This window comes from Notothenia rossii (assembly GCF_949606895.1).
Source record: "Notothenia rossii genome assembly, chromosome: 6".
Taxonomy (NCBI): Eukaryota; Metazoa; Chordata; class Actinopteri; order Perciformes; family Nototheniidae; genus Notothenia; species Notothenia rossii.
The window spans coordinates 78,916,367-78,938,918 of NC_136909.1; the positions used below are offsets into that span (position 1 = coordinate 78,916,367).

At 42.8% G+C, this 22,552-nt stretch overlaps 1 protein-coding gene across 2 annotated transcripts; it reads left to right on the forward strand.

Annotated features, from left to right (window-relative positions):
- Positions 1-270: 270 nt before the first annotated feature.
- map3k21 (mitogen-activated protein kinase kinase kinase 21) lies at positions 271-22,238 on the forward strand. 2 transcript variants are annotated; one of them, XM_079691081.1, is made up of 11 exons: positions 271-2,003; positions 11,309-11,489; positions 11,627-11,775; positions 12,320-12,495; positions 14,780-15,020; positions 15,655-15,777; positions 16,333-16,428; positions 17,162-17,312; positions 17,510-17,604; positions 17,950-18,783; positions 18,892-22,238. In XM_079691081.1, exons 1-11 carry the CDS (start codon positions 1,214-1,216, stop codon positions 19,245-19,247), a joined length of 3,192 nt encoding a protein of 1,063 aa, XP_079547207.1. In that variant the 5' UTR covers positions 271-1,213; the 3' UTR covers positions 19,248-22,238. The 2 variants fall into 2 exon arrangements, with proteins under 2 accessions (XP_079547207.1, XP_079547208.1); XM_079691082.1 differs by lacking the exon at positions 16,333-16,428 and having other exon boundaries at positions 272-2,003.
- Positions 22,239-22,552: the final 314 nt, after the last annotated feature.

Consider the following 22,552-nt stretch of genomic DNA (forward strand, 5'->3'; position numbering starts at 1 on the left):
TACCTCAATAGACGGCCAAAATAGCTTTAGTAGTAGGGGTAGTAGTTATATTTTCACTTTGAAATTGTTTTCTTTTTCACATGGCTGGTGTGTGCATTCGTGTGTGTGGTGTATGTGTGTGTATATGTTTGTCATTTTATAAAGTCCGATATTCCCATAATTTCCCTGAAGGCGCGCTCTCCTCACACATTCCTATAGTAGCTCCTCCCTCCTCCCCCCTACTGCTGCTGCGGTCACGTGTCCTGTAATCCACCAATCAGAGGGCCCACAGGCAGCAGTGTGAGCAGCAACATCAGCGTCCCCCTGATCCTCCGCACAGCAATGCTGGGTCCGACTTCGTCTGGTGACAACTGCGGTGGGGGGGTTGTTTTGATAAAAGTTGATGGATTTTCCTAATCAAGTTTGTATTACCACATTCTTGCGTTGAAGTCCAGGATGTTTTTGGTTCTTTCTAGGTGTTCAACCGTTGGTCTTTCTTCAAGTCGCCGAAGGACAAACAGACGAACGTTGGAATAACCGATCTTAAAACTTTTTTCAACTGCCTAACTAGTCAGTGGACTGACCTATGCTAAGCTAACCCGCCAGCAAAAGCAGCTCAAAAACGTGGTAAAAGTCCTCAAACGAGCAAGATAACTTTATATTTCGGGATTCGTTGACTAGATGAGATTTGCTGGTGACTTTGTGAGAGAAACCTGCCTCTCGGAGTCTCGCTTTCGCCGGTCTGAGTGGACGGTGCAGGTGCACCTCTTGCGGCACCTGCGGTAACGTTAGCTCCATCGGTACTGAGCTAGCCTTAGCTTGTTAGCATTCAGGAGAAGCAGAGACTATGCTGTGGACCAGTTTATCTCTCATTGCATAGATTATTTGAGATTTAAGCCATGAGGTGTTAGTTACAAACGTTATACTGCTGTTCAACACTTTAAGTGCTGAGAATAGCTGAAACATATTTCGGCTAACCAGAAACCTCGCTAGCAAGTTATTGACCCTCATACTTTTTTTTTTTACCGGAGTGGCGACGTGGATAAGGGTTGTGGACGCTCTCTCCCACAGGACTTTGGACACGGTTTGATCCTCTGAAGGGAATGCCCCTCTGTTCTCATCAGCTAGTCTCATAGATGTGACAGCATGAGGATTTCAAAAAGTTACATTTTACCGTTTTAAAGTTTTGCTCTAAAAGCTCTGCACCCTATGGTGCCGCTACGGCCACCGAGAAATGGATGTCTCGCAGGCCGCTTTCCCAAACGGTGAAGGGCGGCCCGGCGGCGGTGAGACAGGGGAACATGCCTGGACAGACTGCCCCACAGCCCGGGCGTGGGCTCACTCTGCTCCGCTGTGCCCGACCCGCTCCCTATGGACGGCCGCGTATGACTACGAGGCAAGCGGTGAGGACGAGCTCAGCCTCAGGCGAGGGGACGTGGTGGAGGTGCTGTCCAAAGACGCAGCGATCTCCGGGGACGAGGGTTGGTGGACGGGTAAAATCAACCACCGTGTTGGGATTTTCCCCTCAAACTATGTCACCTACCAGCCGGCTATTTACCGTATACCTACTACGAGTGGGTCTGTGGGGACACGAGAAGTCCCAAGCGCACCCATCAATATCCCCTTCAGTGAACTGGTACTAGAGGAGATCATCGGCGTGGGTGGATTTGGCAAAGTTTACCGGGGCACATGGAAAGATCAGGAGGTCGCAGTGAAAGCGGCTCGGCAAGACCCTGATGAGGACATAGCAGCCACCGCGGGCGGTGTTAAACAAGAAGGGAAACTTTTCTCCATGCTGCAACACCCCAATATTATTAAACTGGAAGGAGTGTGTTTGGAGGAGCCTAACCTGTGCCTGGTCATGGAGTATGCCCGAGGCGGCACACTGAACCGGGCGTTGACCGGAAGGCGCATCCCTCCACACATCCTGGTTAACTGGGCCGTACAGATTGCACGCGGGATGCTCTACCTACACGAGGAGGCCGTGGTACCCATCATCCACCGTGACCTGAAGTCTTGCAACAGTAAGCCAAGATTAAAGTGTGCTTGATCGTATGTGTTTGTGACATCAATCATGATGAATAACCTATTTACTTATAGAAGAAAGCCCTAATTGGGGGAATCCACCTGTTGCACATGCATCCCTTCCTATTTTAGGCATACTATAACTATTAATAGTTTGTTCATGTTTGCTTAAGTTTCCTTTAGTGTTAGGTAACTATAGCAATTATTTAAGGATAACTCCTTTTCAGAAAAACTCTACATGTCAACCTGTCACAGATAGGATTGTTTAATATCATACTAATGACTTGGGGCATTTGGAAATATTTACCCCATGCTCATATGTTATTAGAAAACATATTTCTGCTGAAATTCACATATTTCACAACACTGCTGTTGCAGCACTGCCCTTTACTCAGGATGGATTTAAGAGGTGTAAAAGGTCTGTGTGGGTGTATGAAGTGGTGGGGGATACCATCAAGAGGATGTGAAATAAAGAGTTTGCTCAGCTGGGATGCCTCCCACCTCCCTGCATTCAACCTCTCCTCTTTTAAAACACACACACACACACACACACACACCTTCCCAGCCCCCTCTCAAATCCAAGCTGAAATGTTGTTCAAATAAAGCCAGTGATTTGCCAAACACATAGTCAGACACACTCAGTCCACACTATCAGGCCATGTGCTTGACCAACCAGAGCTAATACCAGAGGTCATAGGGTAAAAAGAAGTCAGGCAGACAAACTATCCACGTTTAATTATAGAGAAAACCCTTCACTCCAGGAGTGTATGCCAGGCATAGTTTTACAATTAATGCAAGTGTTTATAATTAGAGAAAGATAAATTAGATTGAGACTCTTGAGGTTTGTCTCCCTTTTGAATAGTCATGTTGTAAGAACTCGGCTCTGTGCTTGTTCCTTCATGGACTGTTCAGTGACAACACGCCAGCACACTTTAGTTTCCCAGGACTGAATAATGAATGGGTAGGACTCGATGAGAAAAAAGAGTCTGAGTCATATACCCACTGACACAGGCTACCCACTTCAACTCAGGTGTGTTTATGTGTGAAATATGACTCCAAAGACTATTTCTCCCTTTGTGATCAGGGACTTATCAACCTGGGGCCATGTGGGGAATCACCCCGCTGTCTGTTTATCTCTAGCTTTGAGTGCCGATGTGTGAATGTAGAGCTAAAACATGTGAAATGTGCACCGACCTTAATCACCATCAAGATATTTGGATTGGATTTGAAAAAGAAAAATAAATCCTACCACTGCTACAATAGAGGATCCTGTTTTGATCACCCACTTCGGACACACATATCATATGCCCACTGATTATATGTGCTGCAACATGTCCTGAACACATGGTTCTTAACTTCTCAGTTAATAAACAGTAGGGATAGTGAATGCAGTGTTTACAGTCTGCTTATATTCACAGAAGAAGTAAGTAAATTCTGATAGATCTAACAAATAACACCTTCCAAACCCTAATATAAATAATTAGGAATATATTTGGAATACAGTGAGATTCAAACTGATTAACTCTCTAAAATGAAACTTTAACATAATTGTATTATTATGTATTACTTTAAAATAATACATTTGATATACATACTGTATGATGCCATGTAATGAACAGTGCAGAGGAGGAGCCTAACCCTATAGTCTTATTTAAGATGGCAGATTTGTGTTAATTACAGTCTACAGCAGATGGAGAGAAAGGATTTAATTACCATTTAGACTGTTAAAGCTAATCGGATGTTTGGTGAACATACACAAACAAACTCCCCCGAGCAGGCACGGTGCTGCCTGCGAACACAAGTCAGTGTGTTTGTCCTGCCACTTCACTGTGACATAGAGACGGCATAAGCTTTAGGTAAAGAGGGAAACCTTAAAATAAAGCTTAGGAGAGACCATTATGCTCAGCTTATTGCATTTCTGTGCAGTTTTAAGTCAAACTTGGGAACTCAACAATGTACCTTAAGTTTGTAGGCTTGTTGAATACATATTCGTTTTTATGAGTTCACTCTTGTCTTTACTGCTAAGCTGTTAACCACAGAATTAGAACAACAAAGTTCAATTCGACCAACATTGTTCCTAGTTGCAGGTTGTAGCTCGTCCCAGGGTCAGAAGTCTGAGTTTCTGTAGTCAATATACGGTCTCAGATAAATAAAGAAAGAATGAAAGAAGCTGCATGTGTTTGCTTTGAATCAGGGCAGTGAGTTCACAAAAGACTCTCCTACACACAAACACACACAAATGGCACCCTGTGGTGTGCTGGGTTGTTTCCCCAGTAAAAACCTAGAATAATGCAGCTTAGAGAAGTTGTTGCATCTGCTGGTTAGGGCCTGTTGTCTGCTTCTCTTGGCATTGTGTGTGCGTCAGTCTGAAAAGATAAAAGGACTGAGAATTATCTACGCAGGCGGTAAAAAGAAAAATGATACATTGCAATAAGCGCTTGTTTATCAGTAATCTGTCACTTTTCAATATTTAATGAGCAGCATGTTTGTTGGCTTGGCTGTCTGTCTTTTCTATTTTGGTATGAAGTTGTTTCTCTCTAGTGTTTTCCTTAACCAGCCTACAGACAGGTACATACACACATCTACACTTCTGCACCTTCACTCAACCACTCGGCCTGCCATTTATCAACTTGCAGTCTACACATGCTCCACACAGTAAAAACATACAGCTATTTGATCAATGATTAGCCTGTAAAGTAATATGTTGGAAGTCAGCAAGATTTGTCCAATCTCTTTTGTGTTTTTCAACCTAATCTGTAAAATCCCAGCCTGCAGGGAGGAATGTTGCTAATGAGGGATAAAAGCTTAACATACGTTTGCACAATGGACTGGTCAAGCAGCGGTTGCTAGGCTACTGTGGCTAGAAGAATGGCTAGGACTCGGAGGGTCTCAAAGCCCTCGTTTTGTTTTGTTCCGTTCATATTTAATCTCCCAGAGAGCAGCGGTACTCTTTTATTGCCACAAACTGAGGGGGTTTCCTTCTTACTTCGTTATTTTTCCCCTTACTTACCTTTCTCCTGTTGTTCCTTTATGCCCCTCTTGCTCCTTGTTATTTTTCATGTCTACTTTTTGGCTAATGCAATTTTTAAACTTTAAATGGTTGCACACTTAACTTTAAAAAAAAATATGAATGAAACTTACTAAACAAGTTAAACCCAACATGGAATACTAAAAAGTATTAGCAAATTCCTGTGTGCCGTAGAGCTCAATTGTCGACCAAAAATGACTGGTTACTAATATTGTTGTACGGGTCGGGTATATCATCATATTCATTCATTAAAAGAAGTATTAGTAATGTAGTTTGTTTTTGAAATGTTGCCAAAATGGCTACATGTATGTCAGATGTCACAGTGCATGCTCAAAGTTGTGGATCCATGTTTTCAACTTTTTGCTATTTTGACCATAGACTGCGATTTTGACAAGCTTCGAGAAGTAAACTAGAATTGCTATGATAATTCGTAAATAACTTCTCCCCTAAATACAATAGCATGTCAGCAGAGTATGGACACAACACATTACATATACATTCTGAAAGCAGCCTTTAAAGGAATTTGTTTTGTTATCCTAGTCATATCCATTACATCTTTCCATTGATCCTTCCTTCTTTGCAATCTTACAACTTTGATTCAAACACTCCCCCTAAGAGTAGACGTTTTCATAGAGCAGTAGATAAGAAAAGAAATCTCACTGAAACCTGACCCACATTAACTTTGGAGTTTCACATCTTGTTGCGAGCGATAGTATGTCAGGAATGTGTGCCAAGCGCTATTGAACCGTACGGCGTTCAGTTTGGAGCGTGTGCAGCAGCATTCTCCCATCAATCTTAGCTACTGTTAGACTTCATCACGCTGCATCGGTGTTCCCCTCCCTCTTCCAAGGGCCTTTATTTACTCAGCCATCACTCTGTAGATTTGTATTGCAAATGTTGTCAATGCACTAAAATTAATACAGATTCCATTAATATATGAAGCACATTCAAATCTAATTAAGACACACATTTTGCCCAAATTAAGAGAATAGAGAGACACTTACTATCGGTTAATAGCAGTGCTAGCTTATTTCCCCTACTGCTGCACCGTTATGCATTAATACACTGAAGTGTTATATATTGGTGTTTCCCTGTTGGGGAAACCCTGTTTTTTATTACTGGGTCATCTTCCTCCTGTTATTTCTCCGTTGTCTTGTTCTACGTCTGTAATAAGTTGAATTTAAGAGGAAGCATTACCAAAGCTTGACTAGGTGTTGCAGGGCAACTTTTCTCAGGCTTCCCACAATTACCCCTGGTGACACACAGACAGTTACTGCCTGTCTTTTCTCTGACCAGAGAATGGGCAGAGGGGAGAGAGGAGGAGTGGAGATGCTTTCACTCTGTTTTTTATGACCTCTCCCTGACTGCACCTATTGTTGCAGGGCAGGGTGAAAAGGAAAAGGGCCCACAGCTGAGAATAGCTGCCTTCTAAAGCAACCAATCCCCTCCGTGGCTCTCTAGCACATTGATAGATGCTTACAACAGCAAAAGGTACTGGTTGTACACCTTTTAACATTTGTCATGTTTTCATTTGCTTACTTATGGGTCAGGCTTAAACTAGCAGGGGAAGAGGCCGGACAAAGAGCAAGTGGCCCAGAGAGACGTGACCATGATAGATGGATTTAGCCAGCCATTAGCTCTGATCCTTTCCCATCAACCAGAATGCCTGGGGGCGCTCTCATTTCAGCCGGGAGAGACGGACCAGTCGGGGAATGTTTTGAAGCCTTGTTTCTGCTTACTACAGGAAGCTCTCTTACTCTCATGCTCAGTCTGTTGACACAGTTACCAAAATACTGCCACGTCAAGTTAGGAGGAATCACTCCGGACCATGTTGCATCAATGCTTAGTTATGCCACTAAATGTTATGCTGAATGCATGCTTTGATTTGAAATGAGTAATAGATTAGTATACCACTTTAAAGTATGTTTTTTAAGTTATATCATAGGGAGTTCCCAGAGCTCTGCCTGTTGCTAAAGATACAAGTAGTTTAACCATTTTAACTAGCGTTTCGGTTGTTTTTAATTCATTCCTCAGTACACAAGACTTGCTTTTCTTAGCTGTGCCTATTTGATATATGTATCATACAGTATGCAGCTGACTTCTTTTATAAAGGGAAATGACTTACTTAAGAGTTAAGAGATGTATTGTCTTCTGATTGGGTAACTGACTGCAAATGTGCAAATATCTTCCAAAACCTTTTTTTAAACATGCTCTTCACTTTCATTTATAATTTATGGTTAGTTGGATTCTAACTGCCGCAGAGTTGCAGGGCGTTAACATATAGGTACTTTTAGTTTGTTAAAGATTAAAAAAAATGGCCATGTTTTCCCAAAAAGAGTATTGTTTTACTGTTTTACCTCGAGGGGTAGAAAGCAATGGGAAGAAGCGTGGGATCTGCTTTGAAGGCAGCAGCTCTGCCTCTGATCTTCCCACTGTTTCCCCATGAAGGATGGGACTGCCTGAAGATCCACTGTTGGAAAAGGGAATTAAATGGGGGCTGGACCGAGGGTGGGGTCTGCCTTCGAGGCATATCCATCTCAAGTTGCATCTAGCTGTTATTAGCTAAAAAAAACATTATCTTTTCAAAAGAATGAGAAAATACAGAGTGAGGGAAAAGTACGGAAAATAACACAAGACATTTGTAAATGCAAAATACAATGGATAAAATGATCTTAAATCATACTGAAACTAAACAGGTATCAAAGAACACTTTTCACTTTTTCAGCTGGCAAACCTAATAATCGAACATAATCATAACGTGATTGACAGCTACATACCGTTACATTTATTCCAGTAAACTTAACTTAAACCTATCTTGCAAATCTGGATGAAAGAGATAATAAGCTTTTTCATCAATTGACAAGTTAGGTCAAAAGATGCACTTAAAGTTACTTTAAAAAATACTCTATTTTACCAACAATTTTAAGGCTTTTGTTGCTTCAGAATCAGAAATCATTTGTTCGTCCTACGTTGGCACCTTTATGCATTTGCTTTAACCTATGGCTATTTGCTTCCATGTAACAGTGAGAGTGCTGTTCATTCTCTCTTCAAACCGGCCTTGAATTCTCTATAGAAGCACAATAATACCAGAGTCTAATGTTGTGCATTGGCTTAGCTCTGAGTTGCAGTCCTAGACACAGGTAAACAAGCATTGGCTATGTAGTGAAGATCTGTTATTAGCTTTGATGCTAACACTGCTAAGACTCCGGTAGCCAAACAAAACAGCTAGCTGGTTTTGTAGCATCACGTCAGCATGGAGTCAGGTAGAGAAGGTCTTTTATCATACATTTCTAGAGGGCTGACACGAAGTATCATGGCACTACAAAGAAAATATTTGGCATGATATTCTATAGGCCAATCAACGCAGACGGGGTTACACCAAAACCACTGTTCTTTTAGGTTGTGTAACCAACCCATCATAAGTGATTCTAAACCTACAGAGCCTGCTGGGAGGAATCTATGGAATCACTGAGAGAGGACTTGACAACAGGAAGTAGAAGTATATCATTGGTGTTGTGAAACCTGTTTGTAATGGAATTCCTATTGTTGCAGCCTGGGTAGAGGATCCCCTCCATGCCCCGGGCTAGTAATGGCACCAAAACCACTGTGATTAGTGGAGACCCATCGCAGTCAGACTACAGCTAACATACTGCCTGGAATCATTTCACAATCTGAAACAGTGTCTTTAATGTGTCAACAACAACAACAACAACAACAACAACAACTTGTTTTCACTAAGTTGGAATTTTCCATGCATGTGTTACTGTTTAAAGGTGGATCTGCTTTATTACAAAGGAGGTGGAGGTTTACATATTTATAGTAGAAAAAAACGAGCACTGACATAGGTTCAGGGATGTATTTGGTGTCGTACTGAAAAGTTGGAAATCAGCACAAGTTTATTACTTTTCGTCACACACAAATATCCCTGTGGAGCCTGTTTCTAGGTCTCTATGCCAATTTCTCCCTCCTTACTACCCCTCCTACACCTTTTCACTAGTCCTGTTCCAGTCTTGACCCATTGTTGTGTTATTAATGCAAGGAGTCTTGTGTGGATTCAAGATCTGACAGTAGGTAAACCATACTGTACCAACTGGGTGACAGATGGCTAAATAAAGAAGTAGATGTATGGCTGTGATTAAGAATTTTAGAAAAAGTTTGTCTGTGCGTATGCTTTGGCAGCTTTTAGTTTGGTACTGTTGTGGAGGAGGAAGTCCAAGGTCAGTGATTGATAACAACAGCATATTCACAGACACACACTTCACAGCGCCTCTGTTAAAAGCTGTTAACAAATAGCCTCTAAACTGATAAACTTGTTCAAGTATCCCTTGTGATACAGTATGAATGCCTTGGAAGTTTATTCCAGTGCTTGCACTATGTATCTTTATCATTCCACCTCTTTTTTCCCATGGGAATATTACCAAGGGAGTGTATGTGTCAGCAAGCTTTGTTTTAATCCTGACTGAGTGCCTCTTGAGTCTCTCAAGTTGAAGTTTTTCTGCTAGCTTTGCACACAACACAGCTGATAGGACGAGATCCAATTGACCTGAAGTGTTAGGTCTGCTTGTAAATAATGAAAGGAGACGGTTTGTAACGTAAGGAGATCTTGGCAGAGGAAATAACAAATGCTGAAAATAATACCAAGAGGATTAACAAAATCCAAGAGTGTTGAGGCTGTGATGCACCCCTTCATGGAAGGGATTTTTTTTTTTTGTCATAGAGATATAAAGGATATATGTGGCTGTTGTGTCAGCACACAGAGAGAAGAGAGTTTATTGTTATTGAAAAGAAACATTGGACATTGAAACAATATTTATACTACCCACTCTTCGCCTAGTCGTGGGTGGCACAAGTTCCTTTGTGTCTTGCTTTCTTCTACGTGGAAGCTTAATATTCACTCTTCCGTAATTCATTATGACATTGACTTATTAGTTAGGCCGCCCGTCATTGTTTATTTGAAGTTAATGCAGGTTTCTAGCTGTTCTGAGTTTGTATCTTAATGGTTGCCTTATTATATACCGCTGGATAAAAGCATCAGTTAAATGAAATGTTACTTGTATAATATATAATGCTGTATCATGACTAAATGCAGTGATGTGTATCCAACCGAGTTAAAACTGGTCTAAAATCATATACAGCTGTTTACATGAGAACACAAAGGGGGTTTAACTAGGAATGTCCCGATCACCTTTTTTTGCTCCCGATCCGATCATTTGATTTTGACAATTTGCCGAGACCGATTTTTCCCGATTCGATCTTTATGCAATGCATTAAGAGAAAAAAAAGCATTCAAGTTGTCCCTTAAGGTTATTTTTTTATTTAAATTGGATATTCTATCCAACATGGATATAGCTTCTTTCTTTCACAGCAGCATTGGATCAGTTCAGTTGTGCAGCATTGGATCAAAACAAAATAAAGCTTATCAGTACTCGTTAGCTTAGTGCTACAATTAGACACTGCGCCCTGCCCACTCTGTTGCCAGATTGGAGAGAAATAAGCAACCAGGTCTATGAAGACAAGCCCCAAAGAAGCAACACATACATGATGTTGTGTAATTTGAAACCAAACTAAGGCCTCAGGATGACTTTAAGACTTGAACATGGTCATTTTTGTTTTGTAACATTGAATACAACATTTAAAAAAAAAAAAAAAAAAAAATCCCGATCCCCGATTTTTTTTCTCCCGATTCTGATCTTTTGAAAATCACGTGATCGGCTCCGATCCCCGATCACGTGATCGGATCGGGACATCTCTAGGTTTAACACATAACAGGAACTCTTACATGATGTGGCTGTAATATTATTGCTGAATAAAACTTGACTTTGCACGTCGTCAATGTGTGTAGCTTCGCTGTGACAAAGCTCAAAGGATAGTGTTACGGCAGCTCTGGAGGGCTCCGGCTGTCTTCAATGTGTTGATCAGTTTTAGGACCGGAGGACAGGTGCTTTGTGGCGCTGTCAACCTTCTGTTTCTACAGTAATAAACGACCTGCATACCTGTGTTGACCCTTTTCCAGATCCACTCACATCTCCTCACCCTGCACAGCCATCTTTCTCTCTGCCCCCCCCCCACCCTCTTTGTATCTCCTTTCTCCTTTCTCCTCTAACCCCCCTCACATGTGTCTCTTTCATCCCAATCCTGTCTTTCCACTTTTCCCATCCTCATCACTCATCGCTTGTTATGCCCTCATCTGATCTTTTTTTATCTTCCCTTTCTGCCTCCTTCCCACTCCCAGTCTCTTCCACGGCCCCTCCCTAACGTACACCTCTCTCTTTTCAGTTTTATTATTTGAAACGATTGAGAATGACGACATCGGGAGGAAGACCTTGAAGATCACAGATTTCGGCCTTGCCAGGGAGTGGCACAGAACCACAAAAATGTCAGCTGCAGGCACGTACTCCTGGATGGCCCCCGAGGTCATCAAGTCATCGCTCTTCTCCAAAGGCAGTGACGTCTGGAGGTATGAGAGAGCATACTTCAGAATAAAAATACCTTCTGTTAGTCATTTGCCTGACATTATTACCAATTCATTTTGTTTAATATCCCTCCCTCTCTCCTTTACTCACCTTTTCCTTCCTTTGTCTGTGCGTCATCCAGCTATGGAGTCTTGCTGTGGGAGCTGTTGACAGGGGAGGTGCCGTATCGCGGGATAGACGGCCTTGCTGTTGCCTACGGTGTGGCGGTCAATAAATTAACGCTACCAATCCCCTCCACCTGCCCAGAACCCTTCGCCAAGCTAATGGAAGGTAAATACGTTAGAAAAAAGAATTTCAAATATATTTTGTTTATTGTTTTATTTGAATTTCACACTTGCAGACTGCATGAGGATTATAATGTATAGATACGTTTTTATACGTTGAAAACAAAGTTTCATATTCATCAAAAATGTATTTTTCTCAGTACACAAGTCTATAGATAAAAACATTATCCCTTAATTAACCATATTACTATCAATAAAACATAAAATCGGCCTTGTCTTTAGTTATACTTGTAAAAACATTGGACAGCCATTAAACTAGCCTGTTTCTATTACTTATTGTTTATACATTAAGGTAGCTGTACACACAGGGCTCATTTGCTTTCAATTCAATTATTCTACTAGTTTTTCATTAGTCAATATGTGTGGGATGTTGGGTCAAATGTTTCCTTTACAGATTTTGGGTAGACTTCTTATTCTTAGGCATATTCTTAGTCAATAACTGTCAGAGCTTGCCTCCAGGTCTATTTGGGAATATCCCATTACTGGAAAAACACATGTGTCAATCTCTTCATTGCATTGTTTGTGTCCAGAATGCTGGGACCAAGACCCCCACGTGCGTCCCTCCTTCTCCTGCATCCTGGAGCAGCTGTCGGCCATCGAGGAGGCGGTGATGGCCACAATGCCGCAGGACTCCTTCCACAGCATGCAGGACGACTGGCGGGTGGAGATCCAGGAGATGTTTGATGAGCTCAGGACCAAAGAGAAGGTAGACATTACACCATAGAAACCTATCCCTATTGTACTTTCTCTACATGTTGAACGATCCATCATAACCATTTAGTCTAACCATGCAGAGTTCCCTGGGACAGCTTTTAACGGACTAAAAGCATTAATTGGTTACTTTCAGTGGAAAAGCTAATCGCCATTTATAAAAACAAGTGATTAATGGCCAAGGTGCTTTGGCGTACTTCCCCTTGTTAAGACCTTAATCTGCCTCCTGTTTAAATACCCCATCGCTGGATTAAAGAGGGGGGGGTTAATGAGTGTTTGTAGAAAACAGCAGGATCAGCACACAGAGCTGGATCAACGCATGGTCAACTGAATGACACAGATACGGAAAACTCTACAGGTGTAGTTTTTTGTTTTAAAATAATTACTTTGTGGCGTATATTTAATCATTTGTATTGTGTTTGCATTATAAATGTATGTATTCTACCTGATGCTAAACCACCGTTTTAACACTAACTTACACTTATTACTTAAACACTTAAAGGTCCCATGTCATGGCCATTTCTACTGGTCACAATTCCATTGATGAGGTCTACTAGAATAGATTTACATTGTGCAATTTTCCAAACTCACATTGGTTTCTCATACAGCATCTCTGTATGTGTATTCACTCTCTGTCCTAAACGGCTTGTTGGAGCTCCTGCCCCCCCCCCCCTCCCTATGAGCCCAGTGGCCGTCTGCGAGACAACGAGACACAGCGAAACCATCCCGAACACACAGCGACTCACAGCCTCGCTCCGTCTCACGGAGGAGAAATCGGCGGAGCTGCAGCTGAGAAAAGATTGAGTGTGTGTGTGAGGAAGTCCGTGGACAATCCTGGACGTAACGGCTCCACGGATTGGTCCATTTCGACCAGTCGTCTTTACGTCACTTAGTTCCCGGAAGAAAAAAATTGAAAAAAAAAATCTCCAACGAGGCGTTCTGGGGCAGCATAGACAGGTCTTTTCTGTGTTAGAGTTTTACTCGCTACAGGGTGTACTTTGAGGTTTTTGACTCGCAGACCGTTTACATGCATAAAAAACTTCATAACACACAAGGGGACGGGTAATAACCAGAAAAGCATGACATGGGACCTTTAACACTGATAGAGTTATGTGCCTCACAATGACATAAAAACCTTTTTAAAGATTTCCAAGAATTAAGGGAATAAATAACTAAATAACTTTAGGCCTAATCAACATCTTCCCATCGCAAGTTCCATAATATTTCATGTTGTTGTATCCACTACATCAGCACATTTCCTGTAAACGTCACACTGTTTTCTAGGTGGGTGGCTTCACTGTAAAGCTGCTTTATGGAAGTCATCCAGTAAGGATTATTATAACTCAGCTGAGAGCAATTCAAAGGAAAATGGAGGGAATAAAGAAAGAGTAAGCCATGGGAGGAGACGAGACTGGTTAGCTTTGTAACACGGCCTGAAACAGCAGGCAGTAATCTCCTGAAACCGACATGTTATCGAGGGAGTTATCGAGCAGTCAGCTAACACTCACGCCCGTCTCACAGCCGTCTGTCTGCAAGAGCTTTTCTCGTTTTGTGGGAATATTTGCAAACCTGAATATCCACGTGGCCATGTATGGACGTTAGGAAAACTACTTTTTATTCAAAAATTTGACAAGGAGCACACATCAAACATAAACATGACTAAGTACCTCACAGTTTAATAATAATCCAGAGTGGGCTTTAAAATACTTTCTGGATCCATACGGTACTCTCTCTGTGTAAACAATGTAAATATGATTTCAAATAAATCAAAAGAGCACTCCACTGTAGTAGAACCAGACATAAAGTGGTTTTTTTGTGCATGACTTTTTTTTACACCTACATTACCCATCATGCAACTAGGGATGCCAGAAACTGACCATGATCAAAATCGAAAATCGGACAGACCTGGCGAATAATAATCGATTGTTCGACGCACCCGCACCCCCGCATATAAATAAAATCGAATTTTAAAAATAATTTTCGATTATGGAGACTGTAACGAATATTTGAATAATCGCTGGCAGGCATCCCTACATGCAACGTGACTGCCTCTGTTTTAAAGACTCTACCCATCTGTTGTAACCTGTAACAGGGCTCACGAGCTGAAAATAGTCTGTCTTTGTGTTCAGTTGTAGATAACATAAACTGATGCCCATCGTCCTGAAACATAAACAACTGTTTCCCTGGGCCTGTCAGTGTGTCGGTGTACCCATAACAACAGAAGCCTGTGTGCCTCTCTCTCTCTAACCATTATGTGTCTTAACACCTGGTTCCTCCAGGAGCTACGTTCCAGAGAAGAGGAGCTGACGAGGGCCGCCCTCCAGCAGAAGTCTCAGGAGGAGCTGCTGAAGAGACGGGAGCAGCAGCTGGCGGAGCGGGAGATCAACGTGCTGGAGAGAGAGCTCAACATCCTCATCTTCCAGCTCAACAAAGATAAGCCCAACGTGAAGAAGAGGAAAGGCAAATTCAAACGTTCCCGCCTCAAACTGAAGGATGGAAACCGCATCAGCCTGCCCTCAGGTGAGCGGAGAGTTGTCTTGACCAGGTTTTATTCATTATTTTATTATTCCTTCATTTCCAGACATTAGGCGCTTTCACACCCAAGTACTTTTATTTGCGCTGGGCTAATGCTAATGCTAATGCCAGCAAATAAAATGGCGGCTTCACAAAAACGTTTCCGAGTTTTACGGGGCGTGGTTTGCAATCCGCCCAGCCAATCAGAAATTGGAACCTTTTCCTCCCCTGGAAAGTACCACCTCTCTAGCAGGGACTGAAAAGGGGTGGAAAGGTTCAATACAAAAAGTTCTAGCTCCAGATCTTTTTGGTGTGAACGCAAAAAACCCCAGGAACTTTCGGAACTATTCCTGGGAAAAGTACTCCGGTGTGAAAGCGCCTATTGATACAAAGTTAGAGACCATTCCACTGTTTTGATAATTCTGGGGTGTTTTTTAATTATCTCAAATCCTTATAGTATGCAGTGTTTCCCACATAATTTGATTTTATTTGTGGGGGCACCGCACCCTCCCCGTCCCCGTCCCCACATTTGGATAGCATTTGTGCGCCAGTGGTGCAACATTTGGATTGTGCAAACATTTTACTTAGAGTGTTCTGCGATTTTAATGACCATATGTGCTTGTGCATTTTGGCTTTCCAGACTTCCAGCATAAGATCACGGTGCAGGCGTCGCCCTCCATGGACAAGAGGCGCAGCCTTCACAGCGCCAGCACCTCTCCCCCCAGCAGTCCCACCCTCATCCCCCGCCTACGAGCCATTCAGCGTAAGTCTGTTGTTTACCTCAGTGTGAGGTCTGATCTTCTCCTCCAGCTGGATTAAGTCAAATCAGTGTTTTATTAAACACATGTTAGTGTTCTTAATAAATCACATCAGCTCTCTGAGAGTGCCATGTGAACTGGGAAAATGGGAACCGTGTCACAATGGCTAGAGCCCTGTGAACAAAAGCTCCAGAGCCACAAGTTGTCAGCCAGTTGTTTGAACAGTTGGATGATGTTGTTAGTCTCGCACCAACGCCCTTACAATAACTGGAACAAATTCCTCTTGAGCATTAATGGTTGATGCTGGTCTTTAGACTGTGTTTGTTATGATTAGCCACAATTCACAGACCTTCTTCTGTTTAACTAATCTTTACCTCATGTTGTGTTTCACAGTGCATTTTGAGGTAGGCTCCTAGCTTAGTCAAACATTGGATAGTTATTGTTGGCCTGTGACCTAAGAATGTATTTGTCATAACTACACTGTAGCTATGGGCAAAGGACAATTAAAGCCTTGAATCCTTGAAGTTGGTCAGAGGTAACATGCATGTTTTCCTCCTCAGTGACGTCCCACATGCGAAAGGACAGTTTGTATGTTTACCAACAGGAAGTTGATCTGACCAGCGAGCTCACAACTTCCTGCGGGCTCAGGAGGAAAGGCAAGCTATTGGCTAACCACATGCAGAGCGTATGGCTAACAGCACCAAGCGCTGCATGTGATGCTCGGCTCACTGACAGTAGGGTTTGAGGCCTAACAGCTTTCACTGGGACTGTATGTGATGATTGACAAGGTTTCCCTGATGTGATCCTTTTAACAGAACTTTGGTGTTTTTGCTGCTGTTTAAAATTGTTCCACAGGTACTCTAATGATGAGGTTATTGCCACAGACTTGGGCCGTCAGCTTTCATATTTGTTCTTTAATCTTTTTATATTATTTGGTTGGAATAAAATAATTGGCCCTTTTTTTTTAAACATACTGGTATGTACTGGCCCGAGTCTGTTGCCCGGAAATCTTTGGTGGACCATCTTTCACTCACACTTTCACAATGACTAACCCGCAGCTATAAAAAGCTTTTATAACAACAGCGTTTGGGGTTTTGGTGTCTTCAGCTCTTTGCTTTTAAAAGTTCTTAAATTAATACACAACAAATCTGAATCTTCCCTGAATTAAACTCTGTTAATAATTAAAAGAGTATATCAATCAAGTGTAGAATGGCATTCAATCCCTCCACTTTGAAGAGAGATTGGCGTATTCAGACTTTTTAACTTATCTTTGCAACATATTTGCAGTGAGATAAATCACAAACGGATTTCCTGCCATGGCTGGGGTTTCTGATATCTTCCTTCAGTAGTTTTTCGTTTATGGTAACATTTATGGTCCTGTGTTTACAGTAACTCAAGATGAGAGCAACCGTACATGGGGCCGCAGCACCCCCTTCAGGCCGGAGGAGTTTGAGGATGTGAGAAAGGGAATCAAGAAGAAAGGAAGAACCTGGGGCCCCAGTTCAGTCCAGAGCAAAGAGAGGCCTGCTGCTGCCGAGAGGTACAGTGTACACACATTGTTGGCTCCTGACCCTAAACAGTATAACATCCTCATGTCTAAATGTTAAGTTAGGAAGTGATATGTTTTTTCTTTTACACAGAAATATACAATACAAGGTAACGTCGTACCACAAGCAAGAGGCTAATACAAGTCAACATTTTCAAATGTTCATGTTTTCTTGTCCAAATTGTTTTCAGAGTGCGCCCTCTGTCAGACGGCAGTAACCCCTGGTCCACCAGCCTGGTCAAATCCCAGAAGTCTGTCCCCCTCGCCGCCCTGTTTACTGAACAAGGTCCGCTGGAAATCTATTGTGATGATGTGCATTTTAAAATGCCTCAAGTGAATAATAACTGTTGACTGAACATATTTAAAAATCTAAGTGTTTGTTTACTTTTAGTTTACTTTACATGTTTTTGAGGTTTATCAGACAAACACAATTCATGAATGTGTTGTTAAGTGGCAGGGAACTCTATCTACTCTGCCGTAAGATATTCCTAAACAGGGGAAAACACATGTATGCAATGCAATCAGTATTCCCAAGGATATTGATACGTACTGCATGTCTTTGAAACAAGGGGTTTTGAGAATATATCATATCATATCTACTTTATAACTGATTTCCTCTTTCTGTGTCCAGCGGGCGGCGGTAAAGACGAGGCCTTCTCCCAGGATTCTCCTGACAGCTCCAAGCCAAAGCAGCTCAAGTTCCCCAACCAGGTGTACATTGATCTACCTATGTGGAGGGACGAGCAGCAGCCTCAGAGCCCCGCCGGGCATTGTGGGTCGGGGGATTCTGGGATCGGTACAGCAGGTCAGGGCGGCGCTCCGGACACCCCGGACGACCCGTACACCACCACCTCCACCTCGTCCAGCTCCACCACCCCCCAGCTCACCCCCACCAACAGCCTGAAGCGGGCATCGACGCGCCGTAAGACCGACTCGGCGCTTTACGGCTGCGGCGCGCTGCTGGCTTCAGTGGTGCTCGGTTATGACATCAGAGAAGCGCTCAAGAACTCGGCTCCCGTGGAGGACTGCGAGCCCCAGCGCGAGGAGAAAGAGAAGAAGAAGAAGGAGGGGCTTTTTCAGCGGGCCACGCGGTTCCGCCGCAGCACCTCGCCACCGAGCGGACGACCCCAGAAAAACGAGGCATCGTCAAACCCCGCCGCCGCTCAGCCGGTCAATCTCATCTCCATGTCGGCCATTATGGAATGCAACTCCAACAAGTGTCTCGGCCAGCCACAGGAGGCGGCTGCGGTGAAGACCAGCCCGGGGAAGGTGGAGCCTGTGGCGGCCAATCATCACACAGAGACACCCGGGCCCATCACAGCAGTTCCTACAGAAGGCCAGAATGACAGGACTGCAGCTAACACACAGACACCAGTGCAAACCAAAAGCCAGCCGACAGAGCAGAGCAACAACAACAACACAGGGCCACGTCTGCGCAGGAAGAAATACTCCACCAACCACAATAGTGAGTATCACAGAACACGGGGAAGCTCAAGGGAAATAAGCATGTGTGTGTGTATGGCCTTAAAATATAGAATGTATGCTCAAATGTATCTCCTCCTTCTGTGTCCAGCCACTCTGCCTCCTCCTTCCACGCAGAAGAAGCAGCAGAAAGAGAAGGAGGTTTCAGAGAAGCCCTCTAAAGGGGAGGCGTTCTCCAGACCCCGGCCGGTGTCCTTCAGGGCCAAACCCCATGCCTGGGCCCTGCTGCGGGGGCGCAACAAGAGCTACTCCCTGGGCCACTACTCCGGGGAGAAGGCGGCTAAAAACATAAGCGTGGTGCTGTCCTCCGACGTGGGGATGGGCTGCTCGCTGCTGGACATGGACACGGAGGGCCAGAAACGAGACTGCACGGTGCCGCTCTGCCGCATCCAGAGCTCCCCGGGGCGGCCCTCCGTCTTCGAGCTGGAGAAAGAGTTCCTCTTGTAGGAGCTGTATGAAATGGTCTGCTGTGTTCATAGCTCATCCCGTACAATCTAGAGAGGTTCAGAACGCTTAGACAGATTTTTAGCCTAAAACTCCTGGAGGGTTTAGAACATGGCTGCCTTTTAATCTAAGTTTTAAAAAGGGTTCTATCACTTAGAACCCCGCTGTGTCTTTGTTCTAGAGCAGAGGCTGTGTCCAAAATGATTCACTCGCTCACTATATGTTATTAGATTACATTACATGTCACTTGTTAGACGCTTTTATCCAAAGTGACTTACATACTCAATACTGTGGACAATCCCCACAGGAGCAATTTGGGGTGAAGTGTCTCAGGGACACAACGACATGCTGACTGCAGTGGGGTTTGAACCTGTGACCCCCTGATCCCAACACCAATGCACAACCCACTGCACCACAAGCCTCACATATGTAAACACACTCCCACTGAAAATACTCGATATAGTCTTTCTATAAAAGCTTTTTAGAGATCCGTGGAAACACAAGTACAAAAACATATTTGGGTGTTTTTTCCTCATCCAGCATGTTTGATGCAGAACGTTAAAAAAAAGTGAAATGATTAAGATAAGAGTTAATGAGAAAAATAACAATTAAACCATCAAAAACAATCATATTAGGTTGGAGAATTTTAGCTCCAATACTTCAAGTTTGGTAATGCCAAGTTACTACTCACATAAGGCACACCTTTTAGCATTTGTAGAAAATACTCAGCGGCCACTTCAAATGTTATAATATAAAATTGTATTAGCAATGTCTTATTTTCACGATGCATTGTGGGATACTTTTGAGTCCATGAATCCCGACTACATTCTGAGGCACATGGAAATGAAAGTCAGTCGGTGAGCAGTGAGTGATTTTGGACGCAGCCTGAGCTCTAGAACCTGAACAGCGTGGCAGCAGGTCTACGATGTCCCGCCCCCCCCCCCCAGTCCAACACACTGCCTTGTCCCATTTGGGAACACTCTGGAGTTCTGAACATTCCCAGCATCCTCTGGTGCTCCTCTCTCCCCTTTGTTACCTTCTTCTCTAGTTCTGTCGGTGCAGCTAAACGTTGACCGCTGCTGCAGCTTTCGCAACACAATACCCTCACCTTTTTATTTATATATATATTTTTATAGGTAATTTAATATGAAGAGACTTGACCTTACCTTAGCTACCAGCAGGACATACATTCCATGTCAGTTTCAGAGTTGTGCGATCACGCTTTTAGATTTGTTGACTTGAGAATCATGCATGCATGTACCCTTAAAATGTTGAACAAAAAAAACAACCGTATGCCTTGTTTGTAAATATTTCTTTTCTCCCAGTATCAGCCTAATGCTGGTTTTGTATTGCATATATGCTGTTTTATGAGTGTTTTAAAGTCACCCATGCTGCAGTACCGTTGGTGTTCTAGAGACGGCTCGCATACTGGATCAGAAGTATGTTTTCTTCCCAGAATGCCCTGACGATTTTAGCCAAGCAGGTAGAAAAACACTGGAAGTCCGATAGAGCAAACATGGAATCTTTTCTACGTTCAAAACTCAAAAGGACCTCTCTGATTGGCTAGGCCTGTAAAGACACAGCATTATTAAACAGCCCGGGAGTGGCCACATTGGAGAAATATGTACAGAACACTGAGTGCACAAAATGGCTTACTATAAACACACCCTGTGCCTTTAAGAACAAAATGTCTAAATGAAATCCTCGTTTTTTTAAATAGCGTGTGTATCTTTTTAAACTGAGCCTTGATATCGAGTTGAGTCAGAATCTAAGTGTTGTTCTATTTCTATTTATACACTTTTGTAGCATTAAACAAGCAGCTTTCCCATGAAGCCACATCTCATCACGTTCAGGAGGGTCGGGGGAATTTTGAGAACAGAATTGAACTAAGTTTTCTATTATTATACATACTATGATTTTAGAGCCAAGAGAACGGCTTCCTCAGGATTCATTCATGGTAAGTTGATTTAGTTTTCTCCAAACCTCTATGAACGGAGGTTTGACTATGCAGGAAATATACTGTACCTCTGGTCACTCCCGGGCCTTCGCTCCTCAAATTGAACAAATGACTGATTCTTGAATCCCCCTGACTTCGATCTCTGTCTTCCTCCTTCAGTCTGTTTTGGAGAAGTTCAATAGAAAATGTGTCCCGCTTTTGAAAGACGAACCAAGGGCTCATTTGTAGAAAGGTACGAACTTCCAAATGCTGTAAATATAATTGTGATTCTGCTGTGTGTATTACTGTGGCATCTGATGATGGTTTAGAATGTGAAGTACCCCATGTTCTGCGTTTTGATGACCACTGACTGTCAGAGCAACACACTGTAAAGGCCTTACTAATCACCAAGCTGTCAAAGGGGCAGTTTACAAGCCAAGATATCACTGGATTTACCCTTCTTTATTTTATTTTATTTTTACACATGAAGGGTTATCTGTAAATACCATGATGCACTGGTGCTGTATATTCCCCTAAACGTATTGTATTACAGTCTAAAGCCTACAGGTTGTTGTTGTTGTTGTTTACAGCAACAAAAAGAAAGGTTTTGAAGGCAAACGATGACTGGACATTCCCAAAAAGACATTCCACTTCATTTGACAAACTGCAGCATGATGTGTGTGATGGCGGTTCTCCATAAGGTGCATTCAGGCGTCTGGCTAAGGGACCAAATTGAACTCTTCCAGCTCTAAGGCCTCTGTCTTCAGGACCAAAACCACTAAATGAAGTAGCTGCTAGCAAGGAGTTCTTACACTCCGTACGAAAAACTAAAACCTCAGAGGCGTAGTGCAGCCCGCCACCTTCCGATCAAATAACACGACTTCCTGTTTAATGCAACACTTCCTGTAAATCACTGAACATCTCGGTCAGGTTAGCTTTGAGTACATCTGTTTCAGTGAGCGTTTTTTGTTATCATTACAGTATTGGTTATTTCACGCCTGATTGATCAAGAGTATCAAGTTTATCAACATTTTGAATAAAGTCTAAATCAAGACTAATGACAGGTCTTTGTTTTTATTCTAACGGAGAATTACTAGAATTATTTAACGCTGTTTTCTTCTTAAATCTGACATGTCTAGGTTCACACTACAATGTTTACATGCTTTAATGTTCATGCATTTTTCATACTGATTTTTAGAATCACAGCTTGTCTTGTGACAGTTGGTAGGCTTTACAAATGTACGTTCATAAGCAATGAAAATTTGTTATTTGTCATTTATTACTTTAAAGCTCATTAACCAATGAGCTTGGGGCTGAGTGGCACAATTACTGTAGGGAAGGCAAAGTATTAAGCAACAGTATAAATACTTTG